Source organism: Eurosta solidaginis, chromosome 4 (genome assembly GCF_040869045.1).
Source record: "Eurosta solidaginis isolate ZX-2024a chromosome 4, ASM4086904v1, whole genome shotgun sequence".
In the NCBI taxonomy this organism is placed as follows: domain Eukaryota; kingdom Metazoa; phylum Arthropoda; class Insecta; order Diptera; family Tephritidae; genus Eurosta; species Eurosta solidaginis.
This window is the reverse complement of record NC_090322.1, coordinates 118,672,418-118,690,456: the sequence shown is the minus strand read 5'-3', so window position 1 is coordinate 118,690,456 and position 18,039 is coordinate 118,672,418. Positions and strand designations below refer to the sequence as shown.

The 18,039-nt window shown below is 41.0% G+C and overlaps 1 protein-coding gene across 1 annotated transcript in view; it reads left to right on the top strand.

The window, feature by feature from the left end:
- Positions 1–16,256, top strand: part of LOC137250217 (testis-expressed protein 10) — a 55,130-nt gene extending 38,874 nt beyond the window's left edge. Inside the window, exons 2-3 of the mRNA XM_067782639.1 lie at positions 3,305–4,944; positions 5,019–16,256. Of these exons, the coding sequence (XP_067638740.1) occupies positions 3,765–4,944; positions 5,019–5,791 (1,953 nt within the window). The 5' untranslated portion in view covers positions 3,305–3,764 and the 3' untranslated portion in view covers positions 5,792–16,256. The remainder of the gene's footprint in view (positions 1–3,304; positions 4,945–5,018) is intronic.
- Positions 16,257–18,039: the final 1,783 nt, after the last annotated feature.

Genomic DNA, 18,039 nt, shown 5'->3' with positions numbered 1-18,039 from the left:
TTTTGTCGCTGCTGATGCTGCAGGAGGCCGTTTATGTGGGCATCTGCCTTTTGATGTCACTATTGGTGGTGCAGGAGGCCGTTTAGGTGGGCCTCTGCCCTATGATGTCACTATTGGTGATGCAGGAGGCCCTTTAGAAGGGCCTCTGCCTTTTAGTTGTCACTGTTGATGCTGCAGGAGGCCGTTTAGGTGGGCCTATGCCTTTTTGTGGACACTGTTGGTATTGCAGAAGGCCGTTTAGATGGGCCACTGCTTTTTCATGTCACTATTGGTGGTGCAGGAGGCCGTTTAGTTGGGCCTCTGCCTTATGATGTCACTATTGGTGGTGCAGGAGGCCGTTTAGATGGGCCTCTGCCTTTTGATGTCACTATTGGTGTTGCAGGAGGCCGTTTAGGTGGGCCTCTGCCCTATGATGTCACTACTGGTGCTGCAGGAGGCCGTTTAGATGGGCCTCTGCCTTTTTGTTGTCGCTGTTGTGGCTGCAGGAGGCCGTCTAGGTGGGCCTCTGCATTTTGTTGTCGCTGCCGATGCTGCAGGAGGCCGTTTAGGTGGGCCTCTGTCTTTTTGTGGACACTGTTGGCATTGCAGGAGGCCGCTTAGATGCGCCTCTGCCTTTTGATGTCACTATTGGTGGTGCAGGAGGCCGTTTAGGTGGTCCTCTACCATATGATGTCACTATTGGTGATGCAAAAAGCCGTTTAGATGGGCCTCTGCCTTTTTGTTGTCGCTGTTGTGGCTGCAGGAGGCCGTTTAGGTGGGCCTCTGCCTTTTGATGTCACTACTGGTGGTGCAGGGGGTCGTTTAGGTGGGCCTCTGCTCTATAATGTCACTATTGGTGATGCAGGAGGCCGTTTAGGTGGACCTCTGCCTTTTCGCGGACACTGTTCGTATTGCAGGAGGCCGTTTAGATGGGCCTCTGCCTTTTTATGTCACTATTAGTGGTGCAGGAGGCCGTTTAGGTGGGCCTCTGCCCTATGATGTCACTATTGGTGATGCAGGAGGGCCTGTGGATTTTAGTTGTCACTGTTGATGCTGCAGGAGGCCGTTTAGGTGGGCCTCTGCCCTTTTGTGGACACTTTTGGTATTGCAGGAGGCCGTTTATATAGGCCTCTGCCTTTGGTATCACTATTGGTGGTGCAGGAGGCCGTTTAGGTGGGCCTCTGCCCTATGATGTCACTATTGGTGATGCAGGAAGCCGTTTAGATGGGCTCTCTGCCTTTTTGTTGTCGCTGTTGTTGCTGCAGGAGGCCGTTTAGGTGGGCCTCTGCATTTTGTTGTCGTTGGCGATGCTGTAGGAGGCCGTTTAGGTGGGCCTCTGCCCTATGATGTCACTATTGGTGATGCAGGAGGGCCTCTGCCTTTTAGTTGTCACTGTTGATGCTGCAGGAGGCCGTTTAGGTGGACCTCTGCCTTTTTTGTGGAGACTGTTGGTATTGCAGGAGGCCGTTTAGATGGGCCTCTGCCTTTTGATGTCACTATTGGTGGTACAGGAGGCCGATTAGGTGGGCATCTGCCTTATGATGTCACTATTGGTGGTGCAGGAGGCCGTTTACATGGGCCTCTGCCTTTTTATTGACACTGTTGTGGTTGCAGGAGGCCGTTTAGATGGGGCTCTGCCTTTTTGTGGACACTGTTGGTATTGCAGGAGGCCGCTTAGATGGGCCTCTGCCTTTTGATATCACTATTGGTGGTGCAGGAGGCCGTTTAGGTGGGCCTCTGCCTTATGGTGTCACTATTGGTGGTGCAGGATACCATTTAGGTGGGCCTCTGCCTTTTGATGTCACTATTGGTAGTACAGGAGACCGTTTAGGTGGGCCCTTGCCTTTTTGTTGGCACTGCTGTGGTTGCAGGAGACCGTTTAGATGGGCCTCTGCCATTTTATTGACACTGTTGTGATTGCAGGAGGCCGTTTAGATGGGCCTCTGCCTTTTTGTCGTCACTGTTGGTGGTGCAGGAGGTCGTGTAAGTGGGGCCCTGCCTTATGATGTCACTGCCGGTGTTGCAGGAGGCCGTTTGGGTGGGCCTCTGTATAGGCTGTTTATAAGCAATTTATTAGGTTTAATTTAATAAAAAAACGCACTTCGTTTTTCACCACTACCACTCACAATAAAAACTCACTTGGCGGAACAGTACCGCTGCCAACGATTGCAATTTTGCTAATGATTTCTACAAATAGCGCCCCACGCCGTCATTCGTTAAAACAAAATTCCACAATTATTGCGACTGCGCAGTGGAACGGCGCCGTTAAATCGCATGATTTAACTGTGGTTGCCATGGTGGAACCATACAAGGTGGTAGTCGCTGTGACATTCCTGCAGCCATCATTAAAAGTTCCATATACTTGGTTTTTGTGAACCGATGGAATAATGTCAAAATCGTACTGCGCTGAAAGGTGAAGTGCCAAATCGTAATAAAACTACAAGTCAGCTGTCACCTTGCATAGTTACGCCATGGTGGTTGCCGTTATTGGTAATTTTCCTATACCATTGAATTCTTTCGCGATGCCACCTGCGCGAAATTAACAAAAATTTGTTTTAACCACCCCAGGCAGACATGAGTGAGGGTGAATCCTACCTTTTTCCCTATCACTAGCCAACTGGTACGTTCCAAGGGTGAATCTCCCAAGTGGACCATAACAAATGTCAGCTGTGTCTTCCTTTTTATTGAATGTGTTTTCCCTTTGTTGTAATATTCGTAAGCTTTCCAAAGTGTATCTCGCTCTCCCTCGTTTGTTTTTGTCCAATATTTTTGTGTTTGTCCGATCAGCTGTGTGTCCACTGGTTGTTGTGTGTTGTGATAATGCGGTTTTTGTCCAATATTTTTGTGTTTGTCAGATCAGCTGTGTGTCCACTGGTTGTTGTGTGTTGTGATCATGCGGTGTTGCTTTTGTTTTTGTACCAAGCCCACAAACAGAAAAACAAAAGCAACATCGCATGATCACAACACACAACAACCAGTGGACACACAGCTGATCTGACAAACACAAAAATATTGGACAAAAACAAACGAGGGAGAGCGAGATACACTTAGAAAAGCTTACGAATATTACAACAAAGCACAGTCAATAAAAAGGAAGACACAGCTGACATTGCCTCTGCGTATCTACAATGCCTATAAGCACTTTAGTATGACAATGATACCCAATGCGCGCGATACTAATAATTAATTAATTTTTTAGTTAATAATATAAACAAATAATGTAAGTTTTTTAGTTTTTGTGTTTGTCAAATGTAACTCAATGTTTAATTGTTAAAATTCAAAATGTAATGCAAAATATGTATAATGATTTTGTTGTTGAATATAGATCTCGCTCCTGAAGATGCTAGGGTGACTAGCGAAACGTCGAGCTGCAACAGTGAAGTAAAATTGTTTTATTTGCGCTGAAAACCAAATAGGTCAAATAGCCTACTTAACTCCAATAAATTTAAGAAAATTTACCGGAATCACCAATAACAAAAATAAATTGGTATGGTTATGGCGTTATGGTATGGCACCATTTATCGATTACATTGATTTCCATAAGGTTGGCTCGATCAACGGTTTTATCTGGTTATGGATAAGTCACCATTAATTGACCCGTTTACAACTACTTATGTGAGGGGGGTTTAACTCTGAGAAACTCATCTCCATGAACATTTTTTCCAGAGTTGAATTCCTATTTCGCTATGCTGGCAACGTTGTAGATAAACTTAGAACGTGTTTTGATCAAAGATGAGTATATCCCACTTTATTTTATTTAACACCTTTTTTAAATTGAAATCATTATGGTGAGCCATAAAAAGAAGCTCCGATCTGAAAAAGCGAAAGTTAAACTAAAGGCAACAAAACTGCCCAAAGGTCTTAATGTTACCAAAACTGAATTTAAAGTTCGTAAAATTGCTATAAGAGAGCAGCTGAAGGAAACTCAATACACGAGTGAGGGGCAACCTCAATTGAATTTGAAGGAAACCATATCTCGTTTAAAGCATCACAGTTCAAAAATTCGAGCAGATGCCCTTAGAAATTTAAGGGAAGCTATTGGAGCCAATAGCGTAAGTACCATAGGTTATATGAATAGCCTTGTCCAGAGTGTATCAGCTATATCTCTTGATGTTGATAGAGATACCCGAAGAGACTCGTTTAAAGCTTTAAAATGCCTCTTGGGAACTTTAAAAACGGAAGAAGTCGTTCCATTCTTTCATATAATTTCCTCGTATTTGCGATGCGCTATGACACATATTAATACAGCTATACAGGAAGATTCCCTTCTCATGCTTGATGTATTATTAGAAAACGTTCCAAAATTGGTAGTAACTCATAGCACAAAAATTGTTCGTAATTTTCTAGAAATGATTTCTCGTGTCCGAAAAGAGGGAGATCACAACAGCAGAACTCTGACTTTTCGTTTAGGACAGAAACAAACAGCAATAAAATGGCGCACAAAGGTATTGGAACGTTTAAATCAAATACTTGCAACACTGGCGGAAAATAAATATAATAATAGTCCTGGTAAAACGGCAAAAAGTTTCGGTAAAATAGTTACATTTAATCCAAATGCTCCACAACACTATTCTATTAAGCGACAGTTAATTAGTCCATTAGACGATTTCGATATTTTATGTCATATGAGACCATCTTTGGGAATAGCTAATGATAATCGAATAGAAGTCAATGAAACAGAAAGGTTACGAGAGTATGTCACACATTTAGTGCCCTTACTTGTGGAATCTTGGATTGAAGTACGTCCCAAGCAACAAACAACCTCGTTAACGTTAGCAAATGAAGCAGCACAAACATTGAAAATTGTGCTGGAAATACTGCAAAATCTTTGGCATCTAATCGAGTTGCAGGAACAGCCAGAAAACTCTAAAGAATTAAGCACTTGGTTTAAAAATGAATATGCAAATGTCTTTTCTAACACCTTTGTCACTGATGGTTTTCCCTATCAACAGATTTGCTGCATAAGTAAGTTAAAATTAAATTCTTTATTTGTACCAGCTATGAGTTTAAAAATAATAATTTCCCTCTTAAATTTTCAGATGAAGAATTAAAGAAAAAATCATATAAAAAACAAATTAAATCATTTAATTCAAGCGGCGGTCAATTATGTTTGGAACAAAATATTTGTGTAGCATACTTAATGCTTAAATTGTATAAAAATTACATTTCCCCACAACAGGAAGTTGACGAGATTCCCAAGATATTGGAATATCTTACAGAAGTCATTTCAAATCTCAAAGCATATTCTCTTAAGGATTATCACCTGCTCATAATGGCTTTGCGCGCTTGTTTAGTTGATAATGGTATTCATTTTATAGAAATACATCGTAATTCAATGCAAACTTTATTAAATGGCACTATAGACGCTTTTCTGCAGAATTCATTTCCTAACAAAGTTGACGCAGAATCAGAAGTACTGACGCTTATTTGTGATATCGTACACTCAGTGGAGCTGAGACAGAGTTATGGAAATGATACATTTCAACGTTTTCTGGAGTATTTGCCACATCTTTTGATAAAGCCAATTATTCATTTGTCTACCCTAATATCTATGTCAATTTTGGCTAAGCAAAAAGAACTAATTTTTTTGCATTCTATTGAGAACACAATTGAGGACATCCTCGAAAATATACAAAAAATTCTAGTCGTTGGAGCACCAAATGCATTTGAGGGTAAAAAACATATATTAAACTTGTTTTACTGGACCGAAAGAAATTTTAGTTTAGAATACAATGATAGCTTACATCAAAGTATTGATAAAAATATTACGGACAAACGTATTGCAAATTACGCGAAATATATATTCTCTTAAAATTTGGGAGTTTTCATTGTACCGGTCGCGACACTTTTGGGAAAAACCTTTATAACTTTAAGAAAAATTGTCAAAGTAATGATTGGATTATTGTATGCAAAGTATACTGCAAGAAGTAAGATATATTTTCAGGTATAGGTAAAAAAAGAGCGTGTCGCGTGCGACATTATAACATAGACAAATTGTGGGGCTGATTCTTTTTTTTTTTTTTGTAATCAAAATATACGAGTGTTCACTGGCGATAAACGATAATAGCTTTTTTATGGTTTGTAGCAACGCAACCATACATACTAACTAAAAAAAAACAAATTTATTGTAACGAATTCTGGGGAATTCCGATTTTTATGCAGTTTCTGCTAACGTTCGAAATGCTAAACTGTTGAATAAACCACTCCAATATTCAGTATTGCAAACTGCTCTTTATTTAGATTACTTTGGGAATAGTACTTCACAATTATACTTCACCACCAAGAGCGTGTTTAAATCAAAACTGATTAGTTCGACTTCGTTTTCTGACGTCGTCGCGTCAAGTTCGGTTTTCCCCACATCTCAACCGCGTGTTATTAAGGGACTTTACTCACGCGGTTTGAGAATAAAATGGCGGATAGTGCGGGAGTCGAAATGACAAAAATTAATTAAAAATACTTACGAATAGTGCGCTGTATCGTAAAAATATGCAAATTGTGCAAAAAATAACAATCATTTGCTATCGGGCAAAAATCCTAAAAAACTTTAAAATAAAACATGCACTTTGTGCAAAAACATACATATAATTGCTATCGTGCAAAATCAAATTTAACATTAAAGTGTTAATAAATATATCAAACGTATAAACAAATTTAAAATTAAAATTAAAAGAAATTAAAACACAAGTAAAACTTTCGTTTTACACATATACATACATTACTTTATGATACTATCATCAAGTGCGATAAACGGAACATGTAACGGGGTGGTGATTACCTTATATATAAATGACGAAAATGCATATAACTGCACCGGGACAAATAACGGGATAGAAAATATCCTCATATTTTAATGTACAGTCATGTACACATGATGAGTGAATATGAAAAATAATTATAATAATTTAATGGATAATTAACAACTTAAGACATTTTGAATATAACCTGGCGTGGTGCCATGAAAAAACCAGCTTACAAAGCACAAAGTTAAATACAAATAGCAAGCTGCTACACATGGTTCTGGCCAGTTGGTATTACCATTGTGTACGCGTGGAGCCAAAATTACTTACATACTTTGGAAAGTTAATCCAGAAATTAATCATTTTATGCATTGGACAATAACCTGGAACTGGGGCTTTCAAAGATAAAAAGGTCCTCCTCCATGCAATCAAATCTCAAAAAAAAAAAAAAAATCTGATTAGTTATTACTCACCCTGCGCTGCTTTTATACTCTCTGTTGCCTCGTCCGCATATTTCTCCAAAGGTCTCTAGACATTTCACCTTCTAGAACTCTTGCATATCCTGCTTGGTAAACAGCTATATACATGTATGTCTGTAGTCCATGCCTTTCCCATAGACATATGCGCGTGTATGTTTACTACTTCGGCTGTTGTCCACATGTGTGTGTGTGAGATATGTTGTTGTTGTTGTTGTTGTAGCAATGCTTCACCCCACCTAATAGCCGCGACCGATCACAAATTGTCATCAATATCCTCTACGGGGACTCCAAGGAAACTTGCGTATTTCCTCAAAATGCTTACGGAGATTACTCCTTAAGTCCCTAGGCGATGTTGGCTCATCAATCAGATGTCTGTTGGGATGCCCAGGTTTCTGTGTATTCAACAGGAACTGTTTGGTTAGCATCTCATTTCTCTCCCTGATGGGGAGTATTATCGCCTCATTATGTAGATGGTGTTCTGGGGACATAAGAAGACAGCCCGTGGCGGTTCTGAGCGCAGTATTTTGGCAGGCCTGTAGCTTATTCCAGTGGGTTATTTTTAGGCTTGGCGACCATATAGGGGACGCGTAGCATGCAATCGGGTGGCCAATTGCTTTGTATGTGGTCATGAGCGTTTCTTTATCTTTTCCCCAAGTACTGCCAGCAAGGGATTTAAAGATTTTATTACGGCTCTGGATTTTCGGTACAATTGCGGCTGCGTGCTCACCAAAATGTAGATTCTTATTAAACGTCACACCCAAGATTTTGGGGTGTAGGACAGACGGTAGCGTAGTGCCATCGACGTGGATGTTCAAAATGGTCATTTGGGATGTCCATGTTGTAAATAAGGTCGCGGAGGATTTAGTCGGTGATAATGCCAGGTTTCGCGAGGCGAAAAAACTGGAGAGATGAGGGCGTTTATTCTGTTGCAAAGGACATCGATCCCTGGGCCTGGCCTGTGGCCATTATTGTGCAGTCATCGGCGTAGGATACGATAGTAACTCTTTCTGGTGGCGAAGGTAGCTTAGATATGTAGAAATTAAACAAAAGTGGGGATAGGACACCACCCTGTGGCACCCCCTGTTTAATTCTTCTTGGTTTTGATGTTTCTAAATTGCATCGATGGCAGACCATCCAGAAAATTTGCGGTCCACCTTTTAAGACATGGGGAAAGGGTAGACCCTTCCAGGTCTTGCAGTAACGTGCCATGGTTGACCGTATCAAAAGCTTTTGATAGGTCTAGCGCTACGAGTACTGTTCTATGGTGGGGGTTTTAATTTAAACCGCAATTTATCTGGGTGCTGATGGCATTTAGCACGGTGGTGGTGCTATGGAGTTTTCTGAAGCCATGCTGATGGCAGGCTAGCTGCAAATTTGCTTTGAAGTAGGGGAGCAAAATGGCTTCAAGCGTCTTGGCTACTGGCGATAGGAGATATATCGGGCGATATGATTCCTTTATTAGCTGGTTTCACAGGCTTTAGTAGCGGGACCACCTTGGCCAATTTCCATTTTTCGGGTATGACAAAGGTGGAAAGAGATAGGTTGAAGACATGTGCTAAATATTTGAAACCCTCCTTCCCTAGGCATTTAAGCATCGGCATGGCTATGCCGTCTGGGCCCACTGCTTTGGATGGTTTAGCATGACCGATGGCATCCTCAACCTCTTTGGCGGTGATGGTAATTGGCGACGCGCTGAACTTATGTTTATGTGCGTGTCTGTTGGTCCTCCGTCTATTTTTGTCGACCGTAGAATGCATTATATATTGTCGGCAGAAAGCGCTCGCGCATTTTTTCGCATCCGACAGCACTTTGTCGCCAAAGGCGATGGAAACTTTGTCACTGTGCCTAGACGGATTCGATAGGGACTTTACAGTGGACCAAAGTTTACCTACACCGGCAGAGAGGTTACAACCGCTTAGGTGCTCTTCCCATTTCGCCCGCTTGTGTTCATCCACAAGCAATGTGATGCGTTGGTTTATATCCCTTATTTTGGGATCGCCGGGATCGAGCTGTCTTATAAGGTCACGTTCTCTCGCTAAACTTGCGGCCTCTGCCGGGAAGTGGGGCCGAATTTCGGGAATTCTACCGGCGGGAATGAAACGAGCCGAGGCGGATTCAATGACCTTGCGGAAAGCACGCTCCCCTTGGTGGGCATCAGTTGGGATAGGGAGGGCAGCAAAGCGGTTGTCTGTAAAGGATTTGTATTCGTCCCACTTTCCTTTTTTAAAGTTAATGAAAGTGCGATTTTCTGCGACGATGAAGTCGGCGGAACGCTCGAGCGAAATAAGTATAGGCAGGTGGTCGGATGCCAATGTTACCATCGGCTGCCAGTTGACGCAGTTTACGAGTTCTGCAATATCCGGCGAACTGTGACAGCTTCCTACCATACGTGTGAGCGCGTCTCCGTTTATTGTGCAGAACGTCGTTTCTTCTATTTGATCCGCTAACATCTCACCCCTACTGTCCACCCTTAAGTTTGAATGCCATAGATCGTGATGGGCATTGAAATCGCCTAAGATAATGCGATTGTTTCCAGTGAGTACGCCGCTGATATCAGGGCGGTATCCGATGGGGCAATAGGTGACAGGAGGGATCTAGATGTTGATGATTTCTAGGTTTGCATCGCCCGACCGGACAGATAATCCTAGACGTCTAAAACACTGTCCCTGCGGTCGATGTCGGGATCAAATATGTATATGATACTGCACAGTGTGGTGTATGATAAACGCGAGGCTGCCTTCCCAGTTAATCCATAACAGTGTAACTGCAGAATTCTGAAGTGCATTGTGGTAGGCCAGAACGCGATTGCTGTTGTGGCCCTGGGACAAGACGTCCTTGGGTAAACATTGGGGTACCCGGTGCATTTGGGTATGCGGCCTGGCAGCATGACGCAATGAAACCCGTCGGTGGGTTGCCGTCACGGAGACCAGAACATCTAGGAAAGTGGCACCGTCCATGGCAGGAGCTGCATTGGGCGGATGACGCAAACGTATATATTCTGTGCTGGCAAACGGTGCAAAGGGAGGTCGGGACTAAAAGTCTGTTTCCCTGACCTACACAATTGCTGCCTTGCTTCCCAAGGCAGTCGGTTCTATGTACCTGAGCGACTCGGGATTTTTCCCGACCAAGGACTGTCATTTCAGTGTAACCCCATTTAATTTGTTGCGTCCCTCCCACAAATTGTCATCCTTCCAGCAGCTCCTTGCAGCAGGACTGCTCCATATTCTCTTGCTCCGGGAAGGTATCGAATCAAATCCGGGTCCGTCTCCTGACCCCGGTCCTGAGAAATGGTTTTGCTGCATCTGCCGGAAAAGAATCTTTTTAGGACGGTCATACTCTGTTCAGTGTGTCTCGTGTAAGGGATGGTTGCATCGGACGGGTTGTTCTGGGCTTGGTCCCAAAACCCGACGTCCACGTAACTTTTATAAATCTTTTGTGGCTCCTTGCTGTTCACGCCCAAGGGCGTCCCGTAGTCTACGCCTAAGCGCCCCCCACTACCTTCCAGCAGCCCCGCTACTCAGCAAGCCACAACAAGTACCCGCTGCTGCTCGCGCCCACGACGCCAACAACTCAAACAGCTGCTACCACTCATAACTACTATCTTCGTAGTAGAGTCGGTAGCAATGCTGAGCATCAGCCCCTGCCCCGTCTTCTCCCCCTCTTTTCCGGCAGCAATCGTGTAGGTCAGGGAAACAGACTCTTAGTCCCACGGGAAAGATCGCGAGAGCGGAAATGGAGGCGGCCTCGCGTTTATCATACACCACTCTGTGCAATATTATATATTTGATCCTGGCATCGACCGTAGGGACAATGTCTTAGAACGTCGACACGCGGTCGCGGTCCGAATCACAGTAAAAAACTTCCTCCCTATCTACTTTTCCCTTTAACTTATTATATATTTATTAGTTATTAAGACTGTGAAAACAAAAAAATAAAGCAATTTGTGATATCTTATAAAAAAAATGTTTAAATGGAAGGAACCAAATGAATAAAAAACTAAATAAAAGAGTTGGCGATTGCGCAGCAAACAAATTTCATTCGCCTAGTAAGAAGCATAAACGAAAAAGCAGAGGAAAACAAAAAAATCTAGAAGCAACTGCGAAAGGCAAACGAAAAAAATATGCAGAAAGAAAATTTTAGTGCGGTGGTTTTGGCAAAACAAAGAAAGCCACACAGAAAAAATGCGGGCCAATAGGGCTTAGGGCCAGGTACCATACATATGTGTATCTACTTATGTATGTATATGTACATAGGTTGGTATATGAAAAAAACAAAAAAGGTGATGTGGCAAACAAACTAGAAGCTACCTATCAACCTTATGGTGATACAAAAATTATTTACAAAAAAAATTCTTAAGACCAACTTGAATAACAAATGAACAAATTATTTTTGTTGTTTACGGCCTTTGAATTATAACTTTTTAAATATAAACGAGCTCTAGGCCAAATAATTGTATATTCTTAATAAAACACAATACGTGAATTTTTGATATACAATTATATTATTTAATTTGTCGATATTTCGACTTCAGTCTGAAGTCATCATCAGGAATTGTTAACATATCGACATATTGCATTCAACAATTCAAATTCACGTATTTTGTTTTATTAAGAATATACAATTATTTGGCCTAGAGCTCGTTTATATTTAAAAATGAACAAATTAAAAATTAATTTCAATGCGGTGAACCCAACAAAACCAAATCGTCTAATAAAAAAATATAAAAAATTATAAAAATACAAAAATATTGAATAATAAAAAAGAAAAATGCAAAATTCAATAGTGCGGCAACTAAATATACTGATTAAAAATTATCCAAAAAAAAAACTCTCTAATGAGTTAAAAAAAGTTCAAATGAAAATAATGTAAATTCCGGCCGCGGCGCACGGATTATTCTGCTCCCTTCTTGGCCTCTCTCCTCGGGTTTGCTTTCCTCCTCCAATCTATGCTCAAGTTAATGATCGCGGTGCCAGGACAGGAGCGTCAAGATGTCCCTCTACTCCTTTGACGTATAGCCTGGCACCGTCTGTATGCTTCCCCTTCCTTGATACTAAATACTACCCCTCTTTTTTTTTGTGCGTTTATGACTCTTGATGGTGGTGCAGAGGTGGCAGGCTTCTTGATGATAAATACTACCCCGCTTTCTTTTTGCGTTTGTGGCTTGTGATGGTGGACAGCTTAAATTTTTGCACAGCAATCTAGATGTGTAAAGGGGAAGAATATTAGGGACTGGGGTAATGGCAGCAGAGGAAGACACATTAGGGTGCATGTGATCTTATTATATTTATTGACTTTTATCTACTTATTTCATTTTACCTATTTATGTCATTTTATTCATTCATTTGGTTTTATTTATTTTACTTGATTTTATCCAAAAGATTTTTATTAAATATCTGGCTTTATTTATTTATGTATGTACTTTTAGTTATTTTACTTAGTTTTATATTTAATTTTATTTTATAATTTTAGTTAATTTATTTTAATTTGATTTTATTTTTAACTTTCATTATTTCATCTAATTTTTTTACTTAATTTTATCTCTGTATATAATTTCATTTATTTCACTAAATTTTATTGATTGTAGGTATGTAGTTTTATTTAAATTAGTTTCCACTTTTAACATTTTTTTAAATTTATTTTCACTATTTGTCCACATGCACCATGGACTGGGGAAAGGGGTTTCACTGGACTCACCTGGGGCTGTTGTCAAGCAGGGTATGGGCTCCCGGTTCCTTCTTGGGATTCCGCTAAATTACCCGTTAGCACGGTTTTATGAAAAGAAAAATCGCGAACTTTTTTTTCGCAAAAAAATATATATAATTAAAACTTGCTTCCGCACTCAAGTCAACTTTTCTTTTGAGACATTCTCTGCAATCGTTTGGCGGTCGTAGCCCATAAATCAAAAGCCTTTCTTTCTCACCACTTTCGCTCAAGAACGAAAGACACCAATACATACAATCCTATTCTGGCGGGAAACGACGAAAATAAACTTTCACGAACTAACTTCACGCATACTAACAGATACATGTTCGAACATCTATCCAAGTGTTTGCTTCCTACCAGTTACTAACACAAGTAAGCGTAGCTATGCTGGTATATGCACACAGATGCATACGTAAATGTGTGAACATCCATACCATCGCATTAACCCACAGGCTGCCGCTACAAAACTTTGGTCCACCGTAAAGTCCCTATCGAATCCGACTAAGCACAAAGACAAAGTTTCCATCGCCTTTGGCGACAAAGTGCTGTCGGATGCGAAAAAATGCGCGAGCGCTTTCTGCCGACAATATATAATGCATTCTACGGTCGACAAAGATAGACGGAGGGCCAACAGACGCGCACATAAACACAAATTCAGCGCATCACCAATCCCCATCACCGTTAGAGAAGTTGAGGACGCCATTGGTCGCGCTAAACCATACAAAGCAGTGGGCCCAGACGGCATAGCCATGCCGATGCTTAAAAGCCTAGGGAAAGAGGGTTTCAAATATTTAGCGCATGTCTTCAACCTGTCTCTTTCCACCTTTGTCATACCCGAGAAATGGAAAATGGCCAAGGTGGTCCCGCTACTAAAGCCTGGTAAACCAGCTAACATAGGAGAGTCGTATCGTCCGATATCTCTCCTATCGCCAGTAGCAAAGACGCTTGAAGCTATTTTGCTCCCTTATTTCCAAGCAAATTTGCAGCTAGCCTGTCATCAGCATGGCTTCAGAAAACTCCATAGCACTACCACCGCGCTAAATGCCATTAGCACCCAGATAAGTTGCGGTTTATTCAAAACCCCCACCATAGAACAGTACTCGTTGCGCTAGACCTATCAAAAGCTTTTGATACGGTCAACCACGACTCATTACTGCAAGACCTGGAAGGGTCTACCCTTCCCCCATGTCTTAAAAGGTGGACCGCAAATTATCTGGGTGGTCGACAGGCATCGGTGCAATTTAGAAACGAAACATCAAAACCAACGAGAATTAAGCAAGGGGTGCCACAGAGTGGTGTCCTATCCCCACTTTTGTTTAATTTCTACATATCTTAGCTACCTTCACCACCGGAAGGAGTCACAATCGTTTCCTACGCCGATGACTGCACAATAATGGCCACAGGCCCAGGCCCACAGATCGATGAGCTATGCAATAGAATAAACGGCTACCTCCCTGATCTCTCCAGTTTTTTCGCCTCGCGAAACCTGGCATTATCACCGACTAAATCTTCCGCGACCTTATTTACAACATCGACGTCCAAAATGTCGACCATTTTGAACATCCACGTCGATGGCACTACGCTACCGACTGTCCTACACCCCAAAAGCTTGGGTGTGACGTTTGATCAGGATCTACAATTTGGTGAGCACGCAGCCGCAATTGTTCCGAGAATTCAGAGCCGCAACAAAATCCTCAAATCCCTCGCTGGCAGTACCTGGGGAAAAGATAAAGAAACGCTCATGACTACATACAAAGCAATTAGCCAGCCGATTACGTGCTACGCGTCACCCATATGGTCGCCAAGCCTAAAAATTACCCACTGGAAGAAGCTACAGGCCTGCCAAAATACTGCTCTCAGAATTGCCACGGGTTGTCTTCTTATGTCCCCAGAACACCATCTGCATAATGAGGCGAGAATACTCCCCATCAGGGAGAGAAATGAGATGCTGACCAAACAGTTCCTGTTGAATACCCAGAAACCTGAGCATCCCAACAGACACCTGATTGATGAACCAGCACCGCCTAGGGGCTTAAGGAGTCATCTCCGTAAGCATTTTGAGGAAATACGGCACCTGAGAACCCAGCCGTATGAAGCGAAAAAACACAAGCAGGTCCTTGGTGAACTCCACAAACAGGCATCGGACCTTTATGCCGGGAATTGCCCGGTGAATCCAGTACTCAAAGAAAGGTATCCAAAACTGGCGGAAGAGGAACGCATACTCCCCAGGGAAACGCGTGTCACTCTTGCTCAACTTCTGGATACTGTAACAGGTTAAACTCTTACCTATCCAGAATCAACCCCGACATACAAAATGTATGCCTCCCTTGCAATGTGTCCCCACATGACATCTCTTTAATTGTAATGTGTAACCAACGCCTCTAACACCCCTTTCCTTATGGTCCACCCCTGTTAAAACAGCAAGTTTCTTTGGACTCCCGTTAGAGGATATTGATGACAATTTGTGATCGGTCGCGGCTGTTAGGTGGGGCGAAGCACTGCGCACTACGGGACATCCTAGGGCGTGAACAGCAGGGAGCCACAGAAGAAGAAGTTACGTGGACGTCTGGTCTAGCCCAGAACAACCTGTCCGATGCAACCATCCCTTACACGAGACACACTGACAAGAGTATGGCCGTCCTAAAAAGATTCTTTTCCGGCAGATGCAGCAAAACCATTTCTCAGGACCGGGGTTAGGAGACGGACCCGGATTGGGTTCGATACGTTCCCGGAGCAAGAGAATATGGAGCAGTCCCGCTGCAAGGAGCTGCTGGGAGGATGACAATTTGTGGGAGGGACGCAACAAATTAAATGGGGTTACACTGAAATGGCAGTCTTTGGTCGGGAAAAATCCCGAGTCGCTCCGGTACATAGAACCGACGGCCTTGGGAAGCGATAATAATCTGCCTTTTACATCTTTATTCGACTTGTTAAATCTTATTTTAGCTTAATAAAAGTTAGCATAATGCAGCGCACTCTGAAATTTGGAATCACCTTAAATGATTCGTACAACACCAAAAATGATTCCCTGCTTTTTAGAAGGCAGCAATGTCATTCCAGGTATATGACGATGTTAACGTGGTGAAAGCAACTTGCATCATACAATGACAAAAAGTAGCGTATTTTTGAGGGGTTTTCATGCACATGCACACGCAAACATTTTCGTTCATATACTAATGTATTTCAAATAACAATATCTAAGAATGATTTCTTCTTATTCGCAAAACTCGAAATATAGTTATCCGTTGAGCTTGTTCAAGCAAAAAAAATACCTACGTATATGTGTATGCCTTTTTTTGTAACCTTGAGCACTAAATTCTAGTCTAAAAAGGCAAAAGTAAAAAAATATACTTACAAACATCATTATTACAAAGCCATTAAATGCGGTTTTGCATCTTTTGTAAAAAAATTTATTTTTATGGGCGGATAATATGTATATTGATTTAAGCCTTTTAAATTTTTTAAAATTTTAGTAGATAGACCGAATTAGAATTCGAATGGAAACATTTGGTATATTTAAATCCTACCTACTCGCGCAAGTAAATTAAGCATATGACCAAGGGTAATTATGAATGTAGATTTTAGGTAGAGCAACATTTTAACGTTAAAAATTGTATATATTCAAAATTTTCACGCGAATCTGACATGCAAAGTTTAAAGTAGTTCCTGATATTAGCTGGGTTTTTTTCACGTCTATATACGTTTACGCTTGAACTTTATATGGACTGCTAAGCGACACACTTTAAATACACATCTGAAATTGCTACGCATAAAATTAGTGCTACTAAATTTCAATACGCATTATACTCAGTTGTAACTATAATATATGTCCATGTTTCACCCTCTGCGCTAATTCCATGTATTCTATGCGCGTCCACTATTGCCGTCTTTCAGTGAGTTTTACAGCTCCGACTCACGCTCAATTCTCACGGGAATGCTCTGGATCATTGAGAGACTTGAGAAGCATATAACAGCACTGCGTTACCCGCCTTTACGCAACAAAACACACCCCTGCGTGCAAGTGGCATCGCCGTCAGCTGTTGCTGAACAGCAATGCCAATTGCACTCAGCAGTGGCAATTGCATTCAGCTATATGGAAAAATGGCAACGCAGCGTGGATACATGTTTTAGAGTTGATATAGAATCGGCAAATTACAGACACGCGAATAAAAATTGCGAGTAGAAACTAAAATCGAAGTAAAAAAGAATAAACTAGAAACTAAGAACTAAAGTGTGTAAACACAAATAAAACAATTAAACTTAAAAATTTAAACAAACATTTATTGAACTAAAAGAAAAACGTAAGTGCGTGTGTGCGGCATATTTTTGGTGTCCAAGATGGACACCTTTCATGGCGACCGTGGCCCGAAGGCCTGCATTTATGGCGAGTGGCCAAAAGGAGGCAAACCTCCCAACATGCGTGGGTGTACCACCGATTAAGTGGAAAAAAAAAAAACCACAAAAGGTTACAAAAAATTGAAATGAAATACTAACAAAATACACATATACAAAAAGAAAAAAGTTTAAAATTAAAAAAATCTACAAAAAAAAAAACATAAAATCAAATAAAAATCCAAAAAAAATATAAACATGTAAAAATTTTACACAAAAATTTAAAAATTCCAAAAACTATACAAAAAAAATGTTCTTTAAAAAACTATAAAAAAAATTTACAAAATTTAGGCAAACCCTACAAAAAAGAAAAAATTTTAAAAACATTCAAAAACCCATACAAAAAAAATGTTTAAAAAACATGAAAAACTTTCCAAAAAAATATACGAATATTCAAAATATACGAACAACACAGAAGAGCTACAAATACAACATAATCTAGAAAACTAATAACAACAGAGGTAAACTACAAATTATTAAAAATGGAAAATTCGCAAAATTTAATACATAACGGAGTTAATTTATACATACATACGGTAATTATTTGCAAAATTGATAAATCCTAAAATAATATAAAACCTAAAACTACAAAAGGGGTACTGTACCTCAAATACCACAAACGGTCATAGTGAGAACACGCCAAAAACAATTACGGCTATATGTACAGCTATACCTATACATAACGCCGAAAACTACAGCAAACATCAGCAGCAGCAGAACGCTAGCAGAGAAGGTTATTATATAACAGA